At 35.9% G+C, this 21,604-nt stretch overlaps 1 protein-coding gene across 14 annotated transcripts in view; it reads right to left on the bottom strand.

The window, feature by feature from the left end:
- Positions 1-21,604, bottom strand: part of MYO9A (myosin IXA) — a 289,527-nt gene that overhangs the window by 56,116 nt on the left and 211,807 nt on the right. For all 14 annotated transcript variants that reach the window (XR_011498480.1, XM_070498757.1, XM_014849679.3 and 11 more), the window contains 6 exons: positions 20,753-20,865; positions 17,023-17,165; positions 14,207-14,430; positions 13,643-13,759; positions 11,629-11,817; positions 10,353-10,400 (listed from right to left, as the gene is read on the bottom strand). Coding sequence is in view for 13 of the 14 variants with exons in the window: in XM_070498757.1 (XP_070354858.1) it covers positions 10,353-10,400; positions 11,629-11,817; positions 13,643-13,759; positions 14,207-14,430; positions 17,023-17,165; positions 20,753-20,865 (834 nt within the window). In the remaining variant the exon portion in view is untranslated. The remainder of the gene's footprint in view (positions 1-10,352; positions 10,401-11,628; positions 11,818-13,642; positions 13,760-14,206; positions 14,431-17,022; positions 17,166-20,752; positions 20,866-21,604) is intronic.

Raw genomic sequence — 21,604 nt, 5'->3', positions numbered from 1 at the left:
CTTTGCCGGATGTATGACTTGCAAATATTTTGTCCCAGGTAGTGGGTTGTTTTTTTGTTTCAATCCTGTTTTCATTTGCCTTGAAGAAGCTCTTTAGTCTGATGAAGTCCCATTTGTTTATTCTTTCTATTGTTTCCCTTCTTTGGGAAGACATGGTGTCCAAAAAGATCCTTTTAATACTGATGTCAAAGAGTGTTCTGCCTACATTTTCTTCTAGAAGCCTTATGATTTCAGGTCTCACCTTTAGGTCTTTGATCCATTTTGAGTTTATTTTGGTGAACGGTGAGAAAGAATGGTCAATTTTCATTCTTTTCCATGTGGCTTTCCAGTTTTCCCAGCACCATTTGTTGAAGACACTTTCTTTTCTCCATTGTAGGCCCTCAGTTCCTTTGTCCAAGATTAGCTGTCCATAGATGTGTGGTTTTATTTCTCGGCTTTCAATTTTGTTCCATTGATCTGTGCACCTGTTTTTGTACCAGTACCATGCTGTTTTGATTACTGTAGCTTTATGGTATGTTTTGAAGTAAGGGATTGTGATGCCTCCAGTTTTGTTCTTTGTTCTCAGGATTGCTTTAGCAATTTGGGGTCTTTTCTTGCCCTATATGAATTTTAGGATTCTTTGTTCTAATTCTGTAAAGAATGTCCTTCGGATTCTGATTGGGATAGTGTTAAATCTGTAGATTGCTTTAGGTAGAATGGACACCTTAACTATGTTTATTCCTCCAATCCATGTACATGGGGTGTCTTTCCATCTCTTTATGTCATCTATTTCTTTCAGAAAAGCCTTGTAATTTTCATTGTGTAGGTCTTTCACTTCCTTAATTAAATTCACCCCAAAGTATTTTATTCTTTTTGTTGCAACTGTGAATGGTATTGTGTACTTGACTTCTTCTGTTAGTTCTTTATTAGAGTATAGAAATACTACTGATTTATGCAAATTGATTTTATACCCTGCAACTTTGCTGTAGTTGTTGATTACTTCTAAAAGTTTTCCGATGGATTCTTTGGGGTTTTCTATATATAAGGTCATGTCATCTGCAAACAGCGAGAGTTTCACTTCTTCCCTCCCTATTTGGATTCCTTTTATTCCTTTCTCTTGCCTAATTGCTCTGGCCAGGACCTCCAGTACTATGTTAAATAAGAGTGGTGATAGAGGGCATCCCTGTCTCATTCTTGTTTTCAGGGGGATGGTGCTCAGTTTTTGCCCATTGAGTATGATGTTGGCTGTGGGTTTGTCATATATGGCCTTTATTACGTTGAGGTAGTTCCCTTCTATCCCCATTTTGTTCAGAGTTTTTATCATAAATGGCTGTTGGATCTTGTGAAATGCTTTCTCTGCATCTATTGAGATGATCATGTGGTTTTTATGCCTCAGTTTGTTGATGTGGTGTAGCATGTTGATTGATTTGCAGATGTTGAACCATCCCTGTGTCCCTGGTATGAATCCCACTTGATCATGACGTATGATCCTTTTGAGGAATTGCTGAATTCGGGTTGCCAAAATTTTGTTGAGGATTTTTGCATCTATGTTCATCAGCGATATTGGCCTGTAGTTCTCTTTTCTCGTGCTGTCCTTGTCAAACGTTGGTATCAGCGTGACGTTGGCCTCGTAGAATGTGTTAGGAAGTGTTCCATCCTCCCTAATTTTTTGGAATAGCTTGAGAAGGATAGGTATTAAATCCTCTCTGAAAGTTTGGTAGAATTCCCCAGGAAAGCCATCTGATCCTGGGGTTTTATTCTTTGGGATGCTTTTGATTGCTGTTTCAATCTCTTTCCTTGTGATTGGTCTGTTCAAATTGTCTGCTTCTTCTTGAGTGAGCTTTGGGAGACTGTAGGAGTCCAAGAATTTGTCTATTTCCTGTAGGTTAGCCATTTTGTTGGCACAGAGTTTTTCGTAGTATTCTCTTATAATCCGTTGTATTTCTGTGGAGTCTGTTGTTATTTCTCCTCTTTCATTTCTGATTTTGTTTATTTGAGCTTTCTCCCTTTTTTTCTTTGTAAGTCTGGCTAGGGGTTTGTCAATTTTATTTATCTTCTCAAAGAACCAGCTCTTTGTTTCATTGATCCTTTCTACTGCCTTTTTTGTTTCAATAGCATTTATTTCTGCTCTGATTTTTATTATTTCCCTCCTTCTGCTGAGTTTGGACATTGTTTGTTCTTCTTTTTCTAATTCTGTTAGGTGTAGTTTAAGATTGCTTATTTGAGCTTTTTCTTGTTTGTTAATGTGAGCATGTATTGCCATAAATTTCCCTCTTTAGGACTGCTTTTGCTGCATCCCATATGAAGGGGTATGGTGTGTTCTCGATCCCATTTGTCTCCAGATTTTTTCTTTTTTCTCCCTTTATTTCTTCGATGATCCATTGGTTGTTCAGTAACATCTTGTTGAGTCTCCAGATTTTTGTTCCTTTCCCATCTTTTTTCTTGTTATTGATTTCTAGTTTCATAGCATTATGGTCAGAAAACATACTAGATATTATTTCAATCTTCTTAAGTTTATTGAGGTTTGCCCTGTTTCCAAATATATGGTCTATTCTTGAGAATGTTCCACGTGCACGTGAGAAGAATGTATATTCTGCTGTTTGGGGATGGAGAGTTCTGTATATATCTATTAAGTCCATCTGGTCTGGTTTTTCATTTAATTCCATTATTTCTTTGTCGACTTTATTTCTGGATGATCCATCCATTGATGTAAGTGGGGTATTGAGGTCCCCTACTATTATTGTGTTGTCACTGATATCTCCTTTTAGGTTTGCTAATAGTTGCTTTATGTACTTTGGTGCTCCTGTGTTGGGTGCATATGTTTAAAATATTATATCTTCTTGGTGGAGCATCCCTTTTATCATTACACACTACCCCTTTTTGTCTCTCTTTACTTGTTTTGTCTTGAAGTCTACTTTGTCTGATATAAGTATGGCAACACTTGCTTTCTTTTGTTTGCATTAGCTTGGAGTATCGTCTTTCATCCCTTCACTCTAAGCCTGTGTTTGTCTTTGGAGCTGAGATGTGGTTCCTGGAGGAGGCATATTTTTGGGTTTTGTTCCTTAATCCATTCTGCTACTGTGTGTCTTTTGATTGAAGAATTCAGTCCATTTACATTTAGAGTGATTATTGATATACGAGGGCCTAATACAGCCATCTTATTGCTCGTTTTCCAGTTCTCCTGCGTTTCCTTTGTTTCTCATAACATGTCTTTTGAACTACTAATTTGATTAGGTAGATTTCTATGGTGGTCTTCTTCATTTTCTCCTTGTTCATCATATATGTCTCTGTTCTAAGTTTTGTTTTGTGGTTACCAAATAGTTGTATAAAAAATCTTGTAGATGAGATAGTCCATTTTCTGATAGACTCTTATTTCCTTAGACTATGCCAATTCCGTCCCTTTCCTCTTCCCCTTCTAAGTTATTTATGTCATATCTTATTCCATCTTGTGCTGTGAATTTGTGGTTAAAATGATGAGATTACTTTTATTTGGTTGTTTTCCTTCTCTTTATCCTTAATGTTAAAGTAGAGTGCTGACTAACCTGATCTGATAGAGAGCTGCCATTTTCTGGTTATTGCCTTCCTATTCATGTCCTTACTCAGGGCTTTGTAGCCCTTTTCCTATTTTTTTTTTTTTCAGGTAAGAGGGCTTTCTTGAGTATTTCTTGTAGTGGGGGGCTCTTGTGGTGATGAACTTCCTTAGCTTTTGTTTATCTGGGAAAGCTTTTATTTCTCTGTCATATCTGAAGGATATTTTCCCTGGATAGAATATTCTTGGCTGAAAGTTTTTGTCTTTCAGAATTTTGAATGTATCAATCCACTCTCTCCTAGACTGTAAGGTTTCTGCTGAGAAATCCTCTGAAAGCCTGACAGGGGTTCCTTTGTAAGTTATTTTCTTGTGTCTTGCTGCCCTTAATATTTTTTGTCATTGACTTTTGCCAGCTTTACTACTATATGCCTTGCAATAGGTCTTTTTACATTGATGAAATTAGGAGGTCTACTGGATTCATTCACTTATATTTCCAGCTCTTTCCCTAGGTTTGGGAAGTTGTCAGCTATTATTCCTTTGCAGAAGCTTTCTGCTCCATTCTCTTTCTCTTCCCCCTCTGAAATACCTATAATCCTTGTCGCATTTCCTAATTGAGTCAGACATTTCTCTAAGAGCTTCTTCATTTCTTTTTAGTCTTAGTTCTCTCTTTTCCTCCATCTGAAGCATTTCTATATTACTATCTTCTAAATTGCTAATTCAGTCCTTCATATTATCAGCTCTGTTGTTTAGGGAATCCAGATTTTTCTTAATCTCATCCATTATGTTTTCCATCTCCAACAATTCTGATTGTTTCTTCTTTATAGTTTCAATCTCTTTTGGGAAGAAGCCCCTGAATTTGTTAATTTGTCTTTCTGTGTTTTCTTGTAACTCATTGAGTTTTTTTATAATAGCTATTTTGAATTCTTTGTCATTTAGGTTATGAATTTCTGTGTCTTCAGGGTTGGTTTCCAGGTACTTGTCACTTTCCTTCTGGTCTGGAGATTTAAGTACTTTTTCCTACTGCTTAATGGTGTGGATTTTTGCCTCGCCATAGTTATTATCTGGTTGCAGCTTCCACCTGCCTCCCCTAGGTGGAGATCAGGCACTGTGTACTCTGGGCCCAGCATGAGCTGAGGCTCCCCATCTCCAGACACTGACTTCTTTTCTCTGTGTGCAATGCTCTCACTGACAGCCGATCTGGGGTGCCAGGCAGGGGGAGGGGTGCTTTCTTTCACTTGTGCTTCCCCTAGCCTCTGCTTTTCTCTCTGTGTGGAGCTCTGGGTGATCACAGGGCTGGAGTGCTGGGTGGGGAAAGGGGTACCTTCTTACACCTGTGCACCTTTCCCAGCCCCCACCCCTCTCCCCACTCAGCACTCTAGGGAATCTCAGAGACCTGCGCACCTTTCCCAAATGCTGCTTCTCTTTCCACATGGTGCTCTGGTGGATCAGAGGGCTGGAGGGCCAGGCAGTGGAAGGGGTGCCTTTTGTTTTTTTTTTTTAAAGATTGGCACCTGAGCTAACATCTGTTGCCAATCTTTTTTTTCCTCCTTCTCCCCAAAGCCCCCCAGTTCATAGTTGTATATTCTAATTGTATGTCCTTCAGCTTCTGCTATGTGGGTCGCCACCTCAGCATGGCTTGATAAACGGTGCTAGGTTTGTGCCCAGGATCCAAAGCAGTGAAACCCTGGACTGCCAAAGCAGAGCATGCAAAGTTAATCACTCAGCCACAGGGCTGGCCCCATATGACGTTTTTCCTTTTTAAGTTTTTTTTTTTGAGGAAGATTAGCCCTGAGCTAACACCTTCCACCAATCCTCCTCTTTTTTGCTGAGGAAGACTGGTCCTGAACTAATATCCACGCCCATCTTCCTCTACTTTATATGTGGGATGCCTGCAACAGCATGGCTTGCCAAGCGGTGCGTAGGTCCACATCCAGGATCTGAACCAGGTCCACATCCTGGGCCGCTGAAGCAGAACATGTGAACTTAACCACTGCACCACCGGGCCGGCCCCCCCATATGACTTTTTTTTAATCAGTGTCCATAACAGGCAAACCTATAGAGACAGAAAGTAGATTAGTGGTTGTCAGGGCTGGGGGACGGGAGAATGGGGAGTGACTCCTTAATGAGGATGGACTCTTTTTGGGGGGTGATGAAAATGTTCTGGAATCATATAGTGGTGATAGTTGCCCAACATAATAAACATACTAAAACCCACTAAATTGTTTACTTTAAATGGTTGATTTTATGTTACATGAATTTTGTCACAGCTTTTAAAACAGCTAGATCAGCTTACAATTCAATTGTACAAGTGATTTTTTTTGAGACAATCATCATATGCAGCTACTGCATACTTCCTATTCCCATCTGGAGCAACTGCTTTCTGCTAAGTTGTCAGCAGTTTTACCTATGATTGCTTCTGTGTCAACTCAGTAAAAAAGGAAACTAATGTCACTGTTATTATGAAAATAGTTTTGGTCTTGCAAAATCCCTGAAAGTATCCCAGAAACCCCTGCAGATTACACTTTGAAAATCACTAAATTAAAGAGTTTATATAAGTACAGATAAAGTATAGAAGGAAATACACCATGCTGTTAACTATAGTGATTATCTTTGTGAGATAAAATACCCAGTAATATATGCAACATTAAATAATAAAAACCTACATATGAAAAACTTTAAAACCCTCTTGAAGGACAGAAAAATACTGCTGAACAGATGAAAAAATTCAAAATCATAAATACGTCACTTCTCTCTGTTAATTTAGAAATATAAGGTAACCTGATAAGTAAAAGTACTAATAAGACTTTTCCCCCTTAAAGTAGACAATTGAACTCAAAGTTCATACGGAAAAATAAGTAAGAATAGCCAGACAAGTTCTGAAAAAGAAAAGTAATTAAGGAAGACTTAGCCCTGCCAATTATTATGCATAATAAAAGCTCAACAATTAAAGTGGTTAAGATCAACTAATGGAACAGGATAAAAAGATCCAAGCATAAAGGGAAATTTAGAATGCAAAAAGGGTGACATCTCAAAGTAGATGGGTAAAGATGGACTTTTAAATAAATGATGTTGGATTGCTAAGAGGTAAAATTAGATTGCTATCTTATACTATAGACTAGGATAAACTCCGTAAAGATCAGAATTTAGACATAAAAACTGTGACCATTAAAGTATTAGAAGAAAAAAGTTGAGAATGTCTTTATAACCTTTAGGTGAGGGAAAGTCTAACTATTATTCAAAATTCAGAAGTTATGGAAGAAAAGATTGGTAAATTTAATTTTATAAAAGTGAAAATCTATATAGCAAATAACATTAAAAGACAGGTCAAAAGACAACTGTGATTACCTCTACAGGGAAATGAGGCAATATTTATCAAAATAACAAATGCACTTTACTTAAGACCCAGTAATTCCAATTCTAGGAATAACCACCCCCCACTCTCTTACACACATGCACACAAACATGGTAATTCATTGTGTCATTATTGTTTGTAACAGCAGAAGACTAGAAACAACCCAATGGTCCAGCAAGGAATATGAGACAGCTATAAAACAGATTTCTATGCACATCTATCGTATTAGTTTTCTATTGCTGCTGTAACAAATTACCATAAACTTAGCAGCTTACAATAACACCCGTTTATTACCTCACAGTTGTGTAGGCCAGAAGTCAAACTCAAGTCTCACAAGGCTAAATGCAGTTATTGTCAGAGCTATTTGCTTCTCTGGAACCTTTGGGGAATAACCTGTTTCTAATCTCATTCAGGTTATTGGCAGAATTCAGTTACATGCGGTTGTAGGACCAAAGTCTTGTTTCCTATCTGGCTGTTGGCTAGTGGTTGTACTCAGCTTCTAAAGGCCACTCACATTCCACGGCTACCAGTCCCCCTTTCTCCACCTTCAGAGCCAGTAACAAACTGTGTCCTTCTCATGCTTCAAATTTCTCTTTCTCCTTCTACCAATTTCTTGTGCATCTTCTTCAACTACATCTTTCTGACTTCTGACTTCCTCTTCTGCTTTTAAAAGCCTATATGAGTATATTGGGCTCCTCTGCATAATCCAGGATAAACTCCTTATGTTAAAGTGAGGTGATTAGCAACCTTAATTCCATCTGAAAAGTCCCTTTACAACAGTACGTAGATTAGTGTTGACTGAATAACCAAGGGACAAGAACCTGGAGGGGCACTTCTTTAGGATTTTGTCTACCAGAGTTATAGAGGGATCTCCTGAATACACTGTTCAACAATAAAAGAAAGGCACAAAAGAGTATTATGGCGTTATTATATAACATGCTAAATTTTGTGTGAGAAAGCATAGAAAATAAGCATTTGTCTTATTTCTTATATTGGATAAAGAAACATTGGGAAGATAAACAAGAAACTAATAAAAATATACATCACTAGAGGAAGAAAAAGGCAGTTAGACTTCTCAGTACCTGCACATTTAAAAAAAAGTTTGAATGATATAGACTTATTCTCTGTTAGAAAAAGAAATACTCTTTAAAAAGAAATTGTTTATATCAGTGTGGACTCATAGATTGTTTTGTGTTTTTTTTCTGCTTTTTCTCCCCAACCTCCCCTAGTACATAGTTGTATATTTTAGTTGTGGGTCCTTCTAGTTGTGGTATGTGGGACGAAGCCTCATCATGGCCTGATGAGTGGTCCCAAGTCAGCACCCAGGATCTGAACCAGCGAAACCCTGGGCCACCAAAGCAGAGAGCGCGAACTTAACCACTCGGCCACGGGGCCGGCTCCTGTTTTAATATTTTTAAGCCTTTTAATACACCATTGTTAGAGTATCTTCTCCAAGAAGGTTATGCAAATTACCCTTGTATTTGCAATACTGAAAAAATTCATATTTATATATCCTTCCAAACTAGGTAATTAATTTATTTTGAGCTTTGTCCCTTTATGAACAAAGTAGAAATTCACGATTTGTTTCATTTTCTTTTGACTCCTAACAATTATAAACATTATTTATGCACTTGTCATTTCTTTCTATGACCTGCACTTTATCACAGTCCCTGAAATATACCAGTTGTTGGATAAATGAATTGTCTTTTTTTGAATGTTATTTGCTTTGCTCATTTTTATCCTGAGGTATGGTTCTTTTGCATATAGACATGAAAAAGACTAGTCTTGTAAGACTTAAAGTGTATAAAGTACTTAAACACTACCTGTAAATAATGGGCCCTCCACCTTCCCTACCCTTTCCTTCATATACAATCTCATTTACTCTTTATAAAAATTCTTAGTGGTGGGTGGCATTATTCCTATTTTACACACGAGGACACTGAGACACATAGATAAAGTTGTCTAAGGTTTCTCAATTCTCCTTTGGAAAACAAAAGTAAGCCAAGCTATATACTACTTTCGGGATTCTGTACCTGTGAAAAGGAAGAACTTTTCAAAAGGTAGATCACGTTAAAAGGCTCAGATCATGCTTTTAACACAGACAGTGAAAAGCTACAAGCAATGATCTAAAAGACTTCAGAATATGGTTTCCAAGTGAGAGGGGAAGATTTATAATCCTGATTTATTAGCAAGGTTGACAATAAATACCCTTGAATTAGAATTTGTCATTGGAAGGGGTGAATCCAGGACTGTAGGCCCTAAAGCTTAACATTTTCAGGGGAAGTGAGGAAGACAAGAGGGGAAACGAAAAGGGGAGAGAGGAGGAAGTGGTGGAAGCAAATGAAGCTGATAAGCAGAGGGAACAGAGAGAGTGGTACGAAATGAAGCTTAGAGAGGTAGTCAAGATCAAGATCATGTCGAGTCTTGTAGGCATGGTAAGAATTCTGGGTTTTATTCTGAGTAACAATGGAAATCACCAGAGAGTTCTGAGTAGAGGAGGGGGACATGAGCTGATTTTTGTTTTTAAATGGTTAGTAGGCTACTATGTAGAGAACTGTAAGGGGAGAGAAAGGTATAAGAAGGCAGACCAATTATGAAACTACACATAGTGTACTGGACTGTTGTAATGCAGTAGAGGTGGTGTGAAATGGTCGGATATTAGATATATTTTGAAGGTAGTGTTGACTAGACTCCTGCCTACTTTTCTAGCCACCCCCATAAAAACATACAATACTTGAGCCAATCAAAGCTACTGGCTCAACATGCCAGATTTTTCACTCATGCGCCTTTGGATATACTCTTTTCCCTTCACTAGATACTGCCTGTCTAAACTACTATTCACTTGTCAAGAATTAACAGAAATATCTTTTCATCTGTAAAGCGTTCCTTCATTCTCCCTTTCTGTATTTCAACAGCATTTCGTGTTATCTCTACTATAATATTTATCATACCTGACAGTAAGGATTTTTTAAATGCCTGCCTTCACTAGTAGATTATGAACTCCTCTAGGGCTTAATTCATCCTTGTAATTATAAAGATTATCATAAAGTTCAAAACAGAGATATATAATACTATAGACAAGAACATGAACAATGGTAAAATATGCTCAAATGTCTTGGGAATGTCTTTTGAATTAGAAGTACTTATGTTTGTAAAATCCTAAATAGTTCTCATTTACTTTAGAATGGAAGGAAAGTTCCTAAAAAGCTCCTTCTCCACCCCAACTTCTAAAAAGGGATCATATCTCTACTTTCATGAATAAACATTTTCAGTTTTCTGCCATTTTAGGAAGCCACCATTGATAACAAGTCAAGTCACAGAACTGAAGACACATTTGTCATTCTAAATTCTTGTAAAGGCATAAATGATTACCCCCTAGGCACTGGATAAACTTATTCCTAAATATATCCAGAGAACTACTGTATGATACACTTCAGACTGCTTGTCTAAAAATCACTTTTTTTATAATATAAAAAACAGACTGTAACTTACTAAATCAGTTTCTTTTTTCCTTCTTTTCTTTCTTTCTGTTTTTGGCACCTAGTAGGAGAGAGAAATACAGAAATCGTGAAATAAAGACTACCATACTTTCTTGCTTCTTGGCAAATGCTGAGATTTTTGCTCAACAGATAATAGAGTAAGCAGCAAGAGGAAATGTACAGTGCTAGCAAGGCAAATGTGAGAAAACTTTAAAGTTTAGTAAAACACAGTGCTCATAAAAGCAACAGAATGGAAGGATACTTTAGAGATTATTGTCTTCTTAAGCCTCACTTCTGTCCAGAAGCCATACCATAATGACTATTTTAATCATTGATTAGATGATTATTAATTTTAAAGATTGCATTTTCCATATTTTGGCTCTAGAAAACTCTCCATCCCAAAGCTAAATATAAAAAGGTATCGTTTCAGACACGGAAAAGCTCTTTTACATATGACATTTCCTGATAGCAATGGTATAAAATAATCTAAACCTAACCTTTTAAAATTATAAACAAAGGCAGTATATACGTGGTAAGAATCTTCTTCTGCCTAACAAAGAGTTTAACTTAAATCTAGAACAGAAGAACTTTCAAGGGTTTATTTATTTCTGACTACTTCAAAAATGATTTAAGATGGTATGTAAATCTAAACACACAAACTAGAATAAGTGACAATAAAATGGGACATAATTAATAGAAAAGATTAATAGTATTCCTGCTATCTAATAATTGGATACCTAATTATTTCAGCTGGGGTACTGAAAGGAAACCCATTAACAACTTTATATAAGCCTGCTACCTCTTCCGTAATACAGGTTTCATACTAATAGTTATATAATAGGGCTGAAGCAAGAATTAAATATCAAACACCTAGTACAATTCCTGGCATGCAAGGAATAAAGGTTATTATTACTGTTATATAGAGTTCCAGAAACACATATATTCCTAAAACCTAATTCAAGGAGAAATATAATTTGTGGGTCCTTACATAAAGGCCACTAGATGATACAATTAATCACATCTTTAACCACTGTTTTTCAAAAGGAAATTCATGTATTGACCTCTATCAAAGCTGAGGGCACAACATTTTAACTCTGTGAAAAATGTATTAATTGCAGAAGGTTTAGATAACATGGTCTGATGAACTTAGAGAATGGAGTTTGTTGGATCTACAATAGTACTAAGTTGACATGTTTACTCGAATATCTTTCTCAAATATCAGATGTCCCAGATTCTTAAGAAGAATTCATAATTGAATCCTTTTACAAGTCAAAATATATCATACTTACCTTTGTGGGTATACAATCCAAAGTCTTGAATTCATTCATATATTCATCTAAAAACACTTTAAAAGTGTTGACCCAAACTCTGACTGGAGATTCATTCCAATCACGCTGCTCAAGCCTCATGGTCTTTTCCAGAATCTGTTCAAATAGTGCGTAGAGATCTTTATACCGTATGCTTTTCCCATCATCTATCTAGTAACAATAGGAGAAGAAATGTAAGGTTTTTATGAAGAAATTCTTTAAATATAGAAGACTGATTCAAAATATAAAAGATTGGGTAGTTCAGAATAAAGATTAGGATCCTAATATACTTTCTAATGGACATGCCCATGAGGTCATGTGGTACTTGTAAATTCCCACTCTACTGTGGAACATCTGAAGAATAAAACCTGCTAAATTGTAGTAAAATACTTAACAGTTTAAACAATGTGATAATTTAAGAAACTCCTGGGAATTTCTCCCATAAGTCTGGTTTTTTAACTATATTTAGCTATAAAGATTATTTGCATCCTTCTTCTCTATCTCCCCAGGAATGAACCTTGTTTAGACAGTTCTACTCTAAAATTGAAAGAGTCAATACTTGAATCCTTGCCTAATGACACATTAGGCAACCTTTATTTTATTTTTCCAAAGAAGAGTGACAGATCCAGAATAACACCTAATTAATTGCAAAGAAATCTACAGGGAATTCCTTTTAACTTATCCAAATAAGGTCTGAAATCTTTATAAGAGAAAAAAAAGTCTTTAAGTGACCAAAAAGTGTTATATACATTTAGAGTTTATATCTCTTTCACCTTCTTAGAATTAGAAGTTGAACTTTTTTGATGCAGGGTTAAAAAACCACTATTAAGCTCTGTTTCTTACTGCTGGCTCTTATGTGATTCAAAGTGTACTGGAGCATCCAACAAGCCTGAGTCTCTATGCCAGGAAATCCAAGTATGACGTAGAGAAAGAGATGAGCATAAGTATTGGGCAGGATTAGACAAATATGGCCAACCTTGTCCCTCCTCAAACCTAGTCATTTGTCATTGCCTGGTTACCACTTTATTATGGTCTTGAAATTCCTGTTCTCTCAGACTACGTAGTTCCTGTTTTTAAAACGCAAAAAATCTTATACTGGGAAAGAAAAAATAGAGGATATACAAGAAAATCCATCTGATTTCTCTTTTCACAATGGATTATAGATTGAACAAAGAAAAACCAATTAAATACAAATTATTTTATAGAATATGACCATTGATAGATACTAATAAAGATTCTATAGATCAAAGCACTAATTACTATATACTTTAGCATCAAAAATAAATTTTCTAAACTACAATCAATATCATATGAAAGTATAAGGTAAATCTGAAAGTGATATAAACTGATATACAGAAATCAGTGAACATAAACAGTTCTAATTCCACTGGGAAAACATGTATACTAATTCCACACGTGTGAGAATTAGAAGCTAGAGCTACAGCTAAAAGGATTATGAGGAGTCAAAATAGTAGAGAGCCACTGGGTGAAACAGAATCATACCCATAGTAATTTTTTTTTTTTTTTAAAGATTTTATTTTTTCCTTTTTCTCCCCAAAGCCCCCCGGTACATAGTTGTGTATTCTTCGTTGTGGGTTCTTCTAGTTGTGGTATGTGGGACGCTGCCTCAGCGTGGTCTGACGAGCAGTGCCATGTCCGCGCCCAGGATTCGAACCAACGAAACACTGGGCCGCCTGCAGCGGAGCACGCGAACTTAACCACTCGGCCACGGGGCCAGCCCCCATACCCATAGTAATTTGAATTCAATATCTTACGAAGATGCAAATATATCCATGAGAGGGAAAACAAAACTACTCAAGGAAACTCAAGGAAGTTATCAATCTGAGGTCAGTCAGTACGATTTTCCCTACCTAAAACAAAAACAAGGAACCAGAAAAACCTCTAGTTGCACATGGCCTCTGTATTATATTCTATGGCATTGCCAAATTTCTCATATGTTGAACTACTGAATATCTCCTAACACAGTCCAACTTACCGCCAACGCAGATGAATAAAAGCTGAAGATATTCTGCCGAAATTCTTTTAGGGCTTTTTTAAACACAACATCTACTAGTGTGTCTTTCTTGCTGTCTTCATTATCTAGGTCATTCATCTGGGGACCATAGAAAGAATTTTTGTACACAATCAACTAATTAAAAAGAGGTGAATGTAACAGTGGTCACATATTGTTTCTTCAACAATGACTGTCCTAAAAGTGCAAGCCACTGCTATTATGGGACCCAGGTAAAGGCATAACTAGATAGCCAAAGTTTTATCACTACTAGATGATTTCTAAGGTCTCTTCTAACATTCTATGATTCTATAGTTCTGCTACCATCATAGCAAAATGGAAGTTAACAGTAAAGCCCAAAACCTTAAATCCTGTCTACCCAGTCTGACTAATGCATATCCTATTATTTGTACCTTTCTGGTAGAGAACAGACCATTTAACTTACTGAAGCATATTATAAACTTTGATCTCCAGGGGACATATCGTGATATATACCAGTATTCCATAGTCAAAGCTGCTCAGGGGCCTAACTCAGCACGCAAAGTGTACCTTTTTCAGAAGAAACTCATCCATGCTTTTTAAATCACTGGCACTTGCTATGATCTGAACAGAGTCATTTTGCCATTGCATAGACTCCAAAGCCACGCTGCTGATCTTCACGCTTCGCTTGCGCTTTGCCTTTGGAGAAGGCTCTTTATTCTCTTTGAACTCTTTCCGGCAACTTCCAGGCAATTCTGGACTCAAAGGAGGGGTTGGGTGATACTGAGCTAATTCTACAATTCAAGATAGAGTATCAAAAAAAAATTTAGTATAAATATTGAAATCTCCACATTCCTCTTTTTAAGTTTAAGTTCCTTTAGAAAGTCACTGAAGGAAACATACATAAATATCTGAAAAGCAAAGTAACACTAATGTTTGAGGTCAGGCATTTAGGCAGTAACTCCAGATTGCACATTTGGACAGAAAATATATTTAAGAATTACAACTTTTCAACAGGAAATGCTATCGTGTCTCCCAAGGAGCTGAGGTCTGATACTGAAAATCTAGATGGAAGAGTCTTGTAGAACCGAAGCATGGATCCCAAAGACCTCAGTTCCAAAGAAAAGAAAGAAGAGTACACAATCACCCTAGCATGTTAAGTGCTGATTGTTAATCCAGTCACAGCTTTATTATATCTGTTTGAAAGAACATCTAGCTATATACAAGTTCAACAACCAGTGAAGTTTGATGATTATTATTATTTCTTGACTAGGATCTGAAGCCATAAATGCTTCAGAGATAAGATCTGGTTATCTGGTTACCTGTTTAGGGAGCCAGGTAACTCAACTGGCTCACTTCTGCTTGGGTATCCTTAGTATTCAGGATTTTCTTATACATCTTCCAAATAACTGTCTGAATTTCTCAAAGAATTCCTGGAATGAACTAGCTTTGTATGCAATATTGGAAAGCACAGCAAATTTTTTCTGCAATTGTTTATACCAGAGAAATTAGATTTAAATTGCCCATTACAATCAGCACTACACCGGATTTACCAAAGCCCTACCTGGGGCTTGATGAGAATGCTGGCCCCTTCTCGTTTCACTTATCTGTTTGTTTCCCCCACATGCATTCACCTTATCGTCTGTCCAATGGTATATCCTCACTCCATCTAAAAGCTAATGCCGATCATGAAGTAGCCTCCTACACGCTAAATGCCACCCCAGGAGGTGAGACAGACTCAATCTCAGAAACGGTACCAGAATAAAAATTATAAAGATACAAGATACAAGTAAATTCAAATTGGTATCAACTGATTTTAATTCCATTATATAACCTAGATATATAAGTATGTAATTATTTCATTTAGCAAAGTCAATATCTTTCTTAAAAGAAATAATGGTTAGTAAGAAACTGTTTATAATCCTATTTCACCATTAAAAACAAAGGCTACGTTAATGGATTTCTACCCAAAGATAAATAAAAAGCTACAGTCTTAATTTTTATACATGTATCCTTATGAAGCAAATACACAATGAAGTCTGTCATAATATATGCTTCAACTAAAGAGCTTTACACTTCCTTCTTGGGAATTAGCAGTGGAAAATGAAAATTTTAGAATTATTACTGTAAACCAGGTAAGATACAAGAAATTGATCCTCTTAGTAATGTAACGGTAAGAAATTCCAAATTTTCCAAACTAAACTTGTAGTATTCATTTAATTTATTATTGTTTTTATCCATACCAGTTTGTCAACTAATAGGAGCAAAGCTACAAGACACAAAAACAGGGCTCTAACTACATCTCTACCATTTTTATCTCTGACATACAGGTGCCTCCATTCTGACTCCTCAATTTCTATATGAAGCTTGATGATCTTTCCTCCTTGCCCCTCTATCTTATCTTAGACATGAGAAGTTTTGTTTACTTATGTTAACTGGGTCTGTTCTATCTTTTGGTAAGAGATAATAACTTTCTTCCTTGGACCTCTTTCTGTTTTATCCAATACTAGTATTTCACCCACTCATTACCACATACTCCCCTTTGATGTATGTCCCTGGTGAAGATGACTGGCATTATTACAGAGTAAGTAAAAACTCTCTTACATACTTTAGCAAAGGGCTTGGGAACTAATCTTCTAATGCTGGGATTATTGGAATCTTTAGAAAGTTAGTGATTCTGGCATTTAGAAAGGCCAATTTTCTCAACAGACTGTTGACTGATATGTGTTACGTGTTTCATATGTGTTATGACTGATGCCCAAAAAGTCAAAATAACAGCTACCATTATAAAGTGCCAGACATTGACATATAGCAGGTACTTAATAATGTGGACTCTGGAGCTGGACTGCCTGGATTTGAATGTCACCTCTGCCAATTACCATACATGTAGAAGCAAATAACTTCTCTGTGCCTCAGTTTTCTCGTCTATAAATTGGGAATAATAACCATACCAACCTCAAAAAATTGCTGTGAGGATCAACTGAGTTAATACATACAACACGCTTAGTACAGTGCCTTGTGTGTAGTAAGCACCCAAATATTAGCTGCTGTTATCTTATTAATTGCTACTAATAATACATATTTGTTAAGTGAATGAGTGATGGCTAAATTTTTACACTTTAGAAAACTGAGGCTAACTGAAGATTCATAACCATTCTTGAAGTTGTTTCACTGTTTTGTGCCACATTTCCTTGGAACTTCTTTTATAGGTACAATGTAATTTTATAATTATCTTTTAGTTAAGGAAGAATTTAACAATCCTGGTCTTATCTCCTTAGAACATCTAGCCAACAGGACTACCATTATGAATACTAGAGGAACAGTAAACATTCAGAAAAAGTAAACAGAAATTACGAAGACAATCTCCACCCTCTGTCCATTTTTACCCTCTGGAAACTGATGAGCTGGAATCATCTCTGAGCCAGCAAAGAGTGCCAAAACCTCCGACTGGGTGGCAGGTTTCACTCTAGTAGTCTTCTTCTCCCCTTGTTTCCCTTTGGCCCAGAATCTCATCTTAGCTCTCTGAGGTCTATTTTTAAAAAATAAAGGTAAAAATGTAAATCAGCATGTCCCAGTAACAATATTTGTACATTACTTTAAGCTATATAAAGATCTTTCATCTGTATTAGTTCATTTAAACTTCACACTTAAGTTTAACCATATTTAATCTTCAATTTAACATCTAAACATCTGGCAGGTTACTTTCCTCACCTTGAACATAGAACTAATAAGACTCAGAGATGTTAAATAATTCCCTAACACAAAACAGCTACAAAGCAGTGGAACTGGATTCTAACTTAGGTTTTCTGATTTCTGATCTGATATCTTTTCATTCTTGTCCTCCTTCCAGCTTGGATTTAGTATATGGACAACTTAACAAAGAAAATACTTACAAAGAAATCACTGATATCCCATTACTGTAAACACATTAGTTTACTTTTTTTTTGGTAATTTCCTTCCAATCGTTATGCATATAAGCATGCCCATTTTTAGACCACTGCAATCATGATGCAGATACAATTTTAAACCTTTCCACTTACCATTGTATAAGAAAGGTCTTAATGTCACTATTTTATTTTCACGAGTTATCAACATTAACAAAAGCCACCACTTATTTGCGTTATCTTGCTCCGGGCACAAGTGCTTACACAGGATTACCTTACTTAATTGCAACGAGAAGTTTACTTTCAAACTACTATAACCATTTTACAGGTGAAAACTGGAGGCTTAAATAAACATTAGGTAACTTTCCCAAGGTTACATAACCAGTGAGTGACAAAGTTGAGAATCACGCTTACTATGTATATCACCTCATTCTTAGTGCTTATAAACTCTCTCCCGTCACACAGATCAAGGAAATACCTTGAGATACTAACAACAGCTTACATTCATTGACCATATAGCATGTATCCTAACTCCATACTAGGAGGCTTATTTATACATTAATTTGTTTGTTCCTTTGTATGTTCACTTAGGCAATCAAAAAAAATTTTTGAGCATCTACTAGGAGCCAGGCACTATGCCTCATTTGATATGCCTAATTTTCACAACTACCATGATAAAGAGGTATTATCCTTACTTGACATATGAGCAAACTGAGGCTCAGAGGGCTGATGGAACCAGCAGTTAAAGTCAGGTCTATCTGGTTTTGAAGCCCATGTTCTTTTTTCCTTTGTTCCTTTTTTTCCTAAAGCTTATTATTAAACTTACACATCCAGAGTGTAAAGAGAAATTGTTTTACAAGCTTGATTACAAATGACAGCATCCTTCTGCCATTCTCATTCCTTTTCTGCTCCCTGGAGGCAACTCTTTTGAATTGATTTATGATTCTTTTAAGACTCACCATACTTATATTGCTATCATACTTGTGACCACAGTTAATGATTAAGCATGTTCTATCACTCCTGTTCTACACTGTCCACAAACAGAGATGTGTCCCCAACTGAATCATATGGTAACTTTAGTTAGATCAATATACAGTATTTTCTTTTAGTAATTATTATTTTTATTATGTAAATAATATTCACAACTGAGGCATGTGCATAACCCATTTTTTTTCAAGAGTTAATAAATGGTTTTACATTTGCTCACTTTTCTACATACAATTCACCTCCAAGTGTTTCCTCGTTTGTATATATTTCCTTTCAACATGTTCAAATGTAGTACTCCATCAGTTTCATGTTCTTGACGAAATCTCTCCCAGAACCTTCCAACCTGCTCCAATCTGGCATAGTTTCTCTCAGTGTTTGCTGTACAACTATCATTTGAAAAGCTACTTTTACCATAATGGAGATTGCTTTTGTCTTTATTATGTTATAATGACATGTCTTTTGGTATGGGTCTGTTTTCATCCATATGTTGGGCACTCAGTGGGCCCTTTCAATCTAGAAACTCATGTCCTTCAGTTCTGTGAAATTTACTTGAATTACTTTATTAATGATTTGCTCCTCTCCATTTACTTTGTTCTCTATCTTTCCAGAGCTCCTATAGCGGGTCACTGGATTTCTTGAACTGCTCCTCTAATTTTCTTATCTTTTCTTGTCTCTTCCATCTCTTTGTCTTTTTGTCTTTGTCTTCAACTTTCTGAGATACGTCTTCAAGTTTCTTTCTAACTCTCCTGGTTGTTTTTTTATGCTATCATATTTTTAATTTTCAAAAGCTCTTTATGAATGTTTGTCTTTCGTGCATTCTGTTTGGTTTCACAGATGCAGTTATATTTATTTATGCAAAAGTCTGTTGATAGTGTATTTGACTGTCTTGAAGTTTTCTTTCCTCTGCATAGTTTATTTCTTCCAAGTTGTATTTTATCCATTACTTTTAGTTTCTTTCATATAAAATGTTTCCTCAAATGTGATAAAAAGTAGGATTAAAAAGAAAGGTATTTGGAAGCTCTAATGTGTGTTGGTGGGGCTTCCAAACCATGGTCTTCCTTGTACAGTTGTCTGGCTGGTCCATTTTCTAGGGATGACCCTGATGCCAATATCTCTAGCTCTTTCCTTGAGGGTTGGACAAAAGCCCCAAAGACTCTTTGAACCATCTGCTTAAAGGGCATGTGAAATGTGGAAGTTGAGTAGAGGAAAAAAGCTGAGGAATCTTAACATTCAGTATGTAAACATTCATTAAATCCTCCTGTGGCAAATATGTATCCTAGTCCTCAACTGTATCTGACATCCTTCAAGTGCAGAGACGTTCTGTTTTATCCTTTCCAGAGAATGAATCTCCTATTTTCTGCTAGCACTGGGGAAGGTCAGTCAGTTGGATGTTCTTTCTTAGCTGATTTACAATTCAGCTTTCTCCTGCCTATTAAGACATTTAAAATTTGTCTACTTACTTTTTGGATTCCACAATTTTATTATTATTGTCTCCTGTTGTTTTATTGTTGTTGTTTGTCCTGTATAGGTTTTGTAATTTGAGCAATTTTAGTGAAGGGAGTGGAAATTAAATTTACATATTTAATCTGCTATCTCTAGCTGTATGTTCTTCCAACTATGTTATATCTTGTTTCCCAAAATTTGATCTCCAGCATAATCTGCTCTGGATTTGGGTTACTTTGGATGATGCCTCTACAGTCATTGAGAAAGTGGTCTTTAATAGGGTTATGAACCATATTGATTTCAATGTGATCTTCAGGTGTTCGGTGAGGGCCCAAATGCCTTGTATAACACCATAAGGGACAAAGATATTTACTTGACTAGTAAAAATTCCATATACTCTTCTAAAGAGAACAGAATTATTTCCTGAAAGTCCTTTCCAATTCCATTTGTAAAACACTTAGTTTAGAACAGAATCCAAGTCCAAAACTGGAAAATATTTTCAATCTCATCTGTTCTCTTTTCTTTTACAACAAAAAAAATCATAAGTCATATAATGATTTAATGACTGCCCAAATCACACTACTAAAAATATAGAAAGATACAGCTCTTTATATATATTTATATCTCTGAACCATTATGTGCCTGTCACACAGTAGGTACTTAATATTTGTTGAAAAATAGACAAATTTCAAAACTAGCTATTCTATCAATTATGCTTTTAAAAAGAGGTTCAGTGTTTAACTACAGTTAGTAGTAAACAAAATTATATTACCCTTATTAACTCTCAGTGTATATTTTATACCTTATATCCAAATCTGAAGCCTTCTGTCTCACTGCCAACTTTGTAATCTCTCCTTGAGACATAGTCTTATGAAGCTTTGCTTCTTCATCAACCGAAGAAAATCGCTGTGATGTCTGTAATAATCACATACATGAACAACTTTAAAACCAAGTAACTACATCATAGCACTGTAATTAAAACTCAGGTTATAGATTATTTGAGAATTACACCTATTAAAAATATACAAAAGTACATTCACATTATTCAGAGATTCACTGAAATAAAAGAACCTACTAAAAACTCTTATTAATTTCCTAAAGTAAAGAGACTTGATAGGATCTACCAGATCATGTTTTTGGACAATTTAACAAAGAATATCAAGTAGAAAGGTAAGAAAAAAGTCAAAACTACCTAAAGATACAGACAAAAGATCCAGGATCTGATAAATCTAGAAAGCTAAGTATAGTCGTTCATACCTCCTTTTATTTGTCCCTAAAAGGTGATGATTACTTTTATGGCTTAACTTTCAATTATAGAGTCTTACTGTATCCAGTCAAGGATTTAAAGAAGCCAGAACACAGGAAGATAAGAAAAACCAAGGGACCAAAGAATAAAAGATATTATCACCACTAATTGTCTGAATTATAAACAACTTACATGGCTACCAAACTGGGACCTGAATTTCAATTGTCAATTCTTGTTCCATTTGTTTAAAATCTGCCCCTTTAAAGACAATCCCATTTGGAGGAGAGAATTTCTCATTACTTATTCAACTCATTTCCTAATATTTTGTTTTTCTATAGTTATAATTTCTTCTCTTTAGCCTTTTGGTCTGCTTGACTATGGCCTTATCAACAGAAACAGAAAACATTT

This window comes from Equus asinus, chromosome 2 (assembly GCF_041296235.1).
Source record: "Equus asinus isolate D_3611 breed Donkey chromosome 2, EquAss-T2T_v2, whole genome shotgun sequence".
Classification (NCBI taxonomy): Eukaryota; Metazoa; Chordata; class Mammalia; order Perissodactyla; family Equidae; genus Equus; species Equus asinus.
This window is presented reverse-complemented; position numbering and strand designations above follow the sequence as displayed.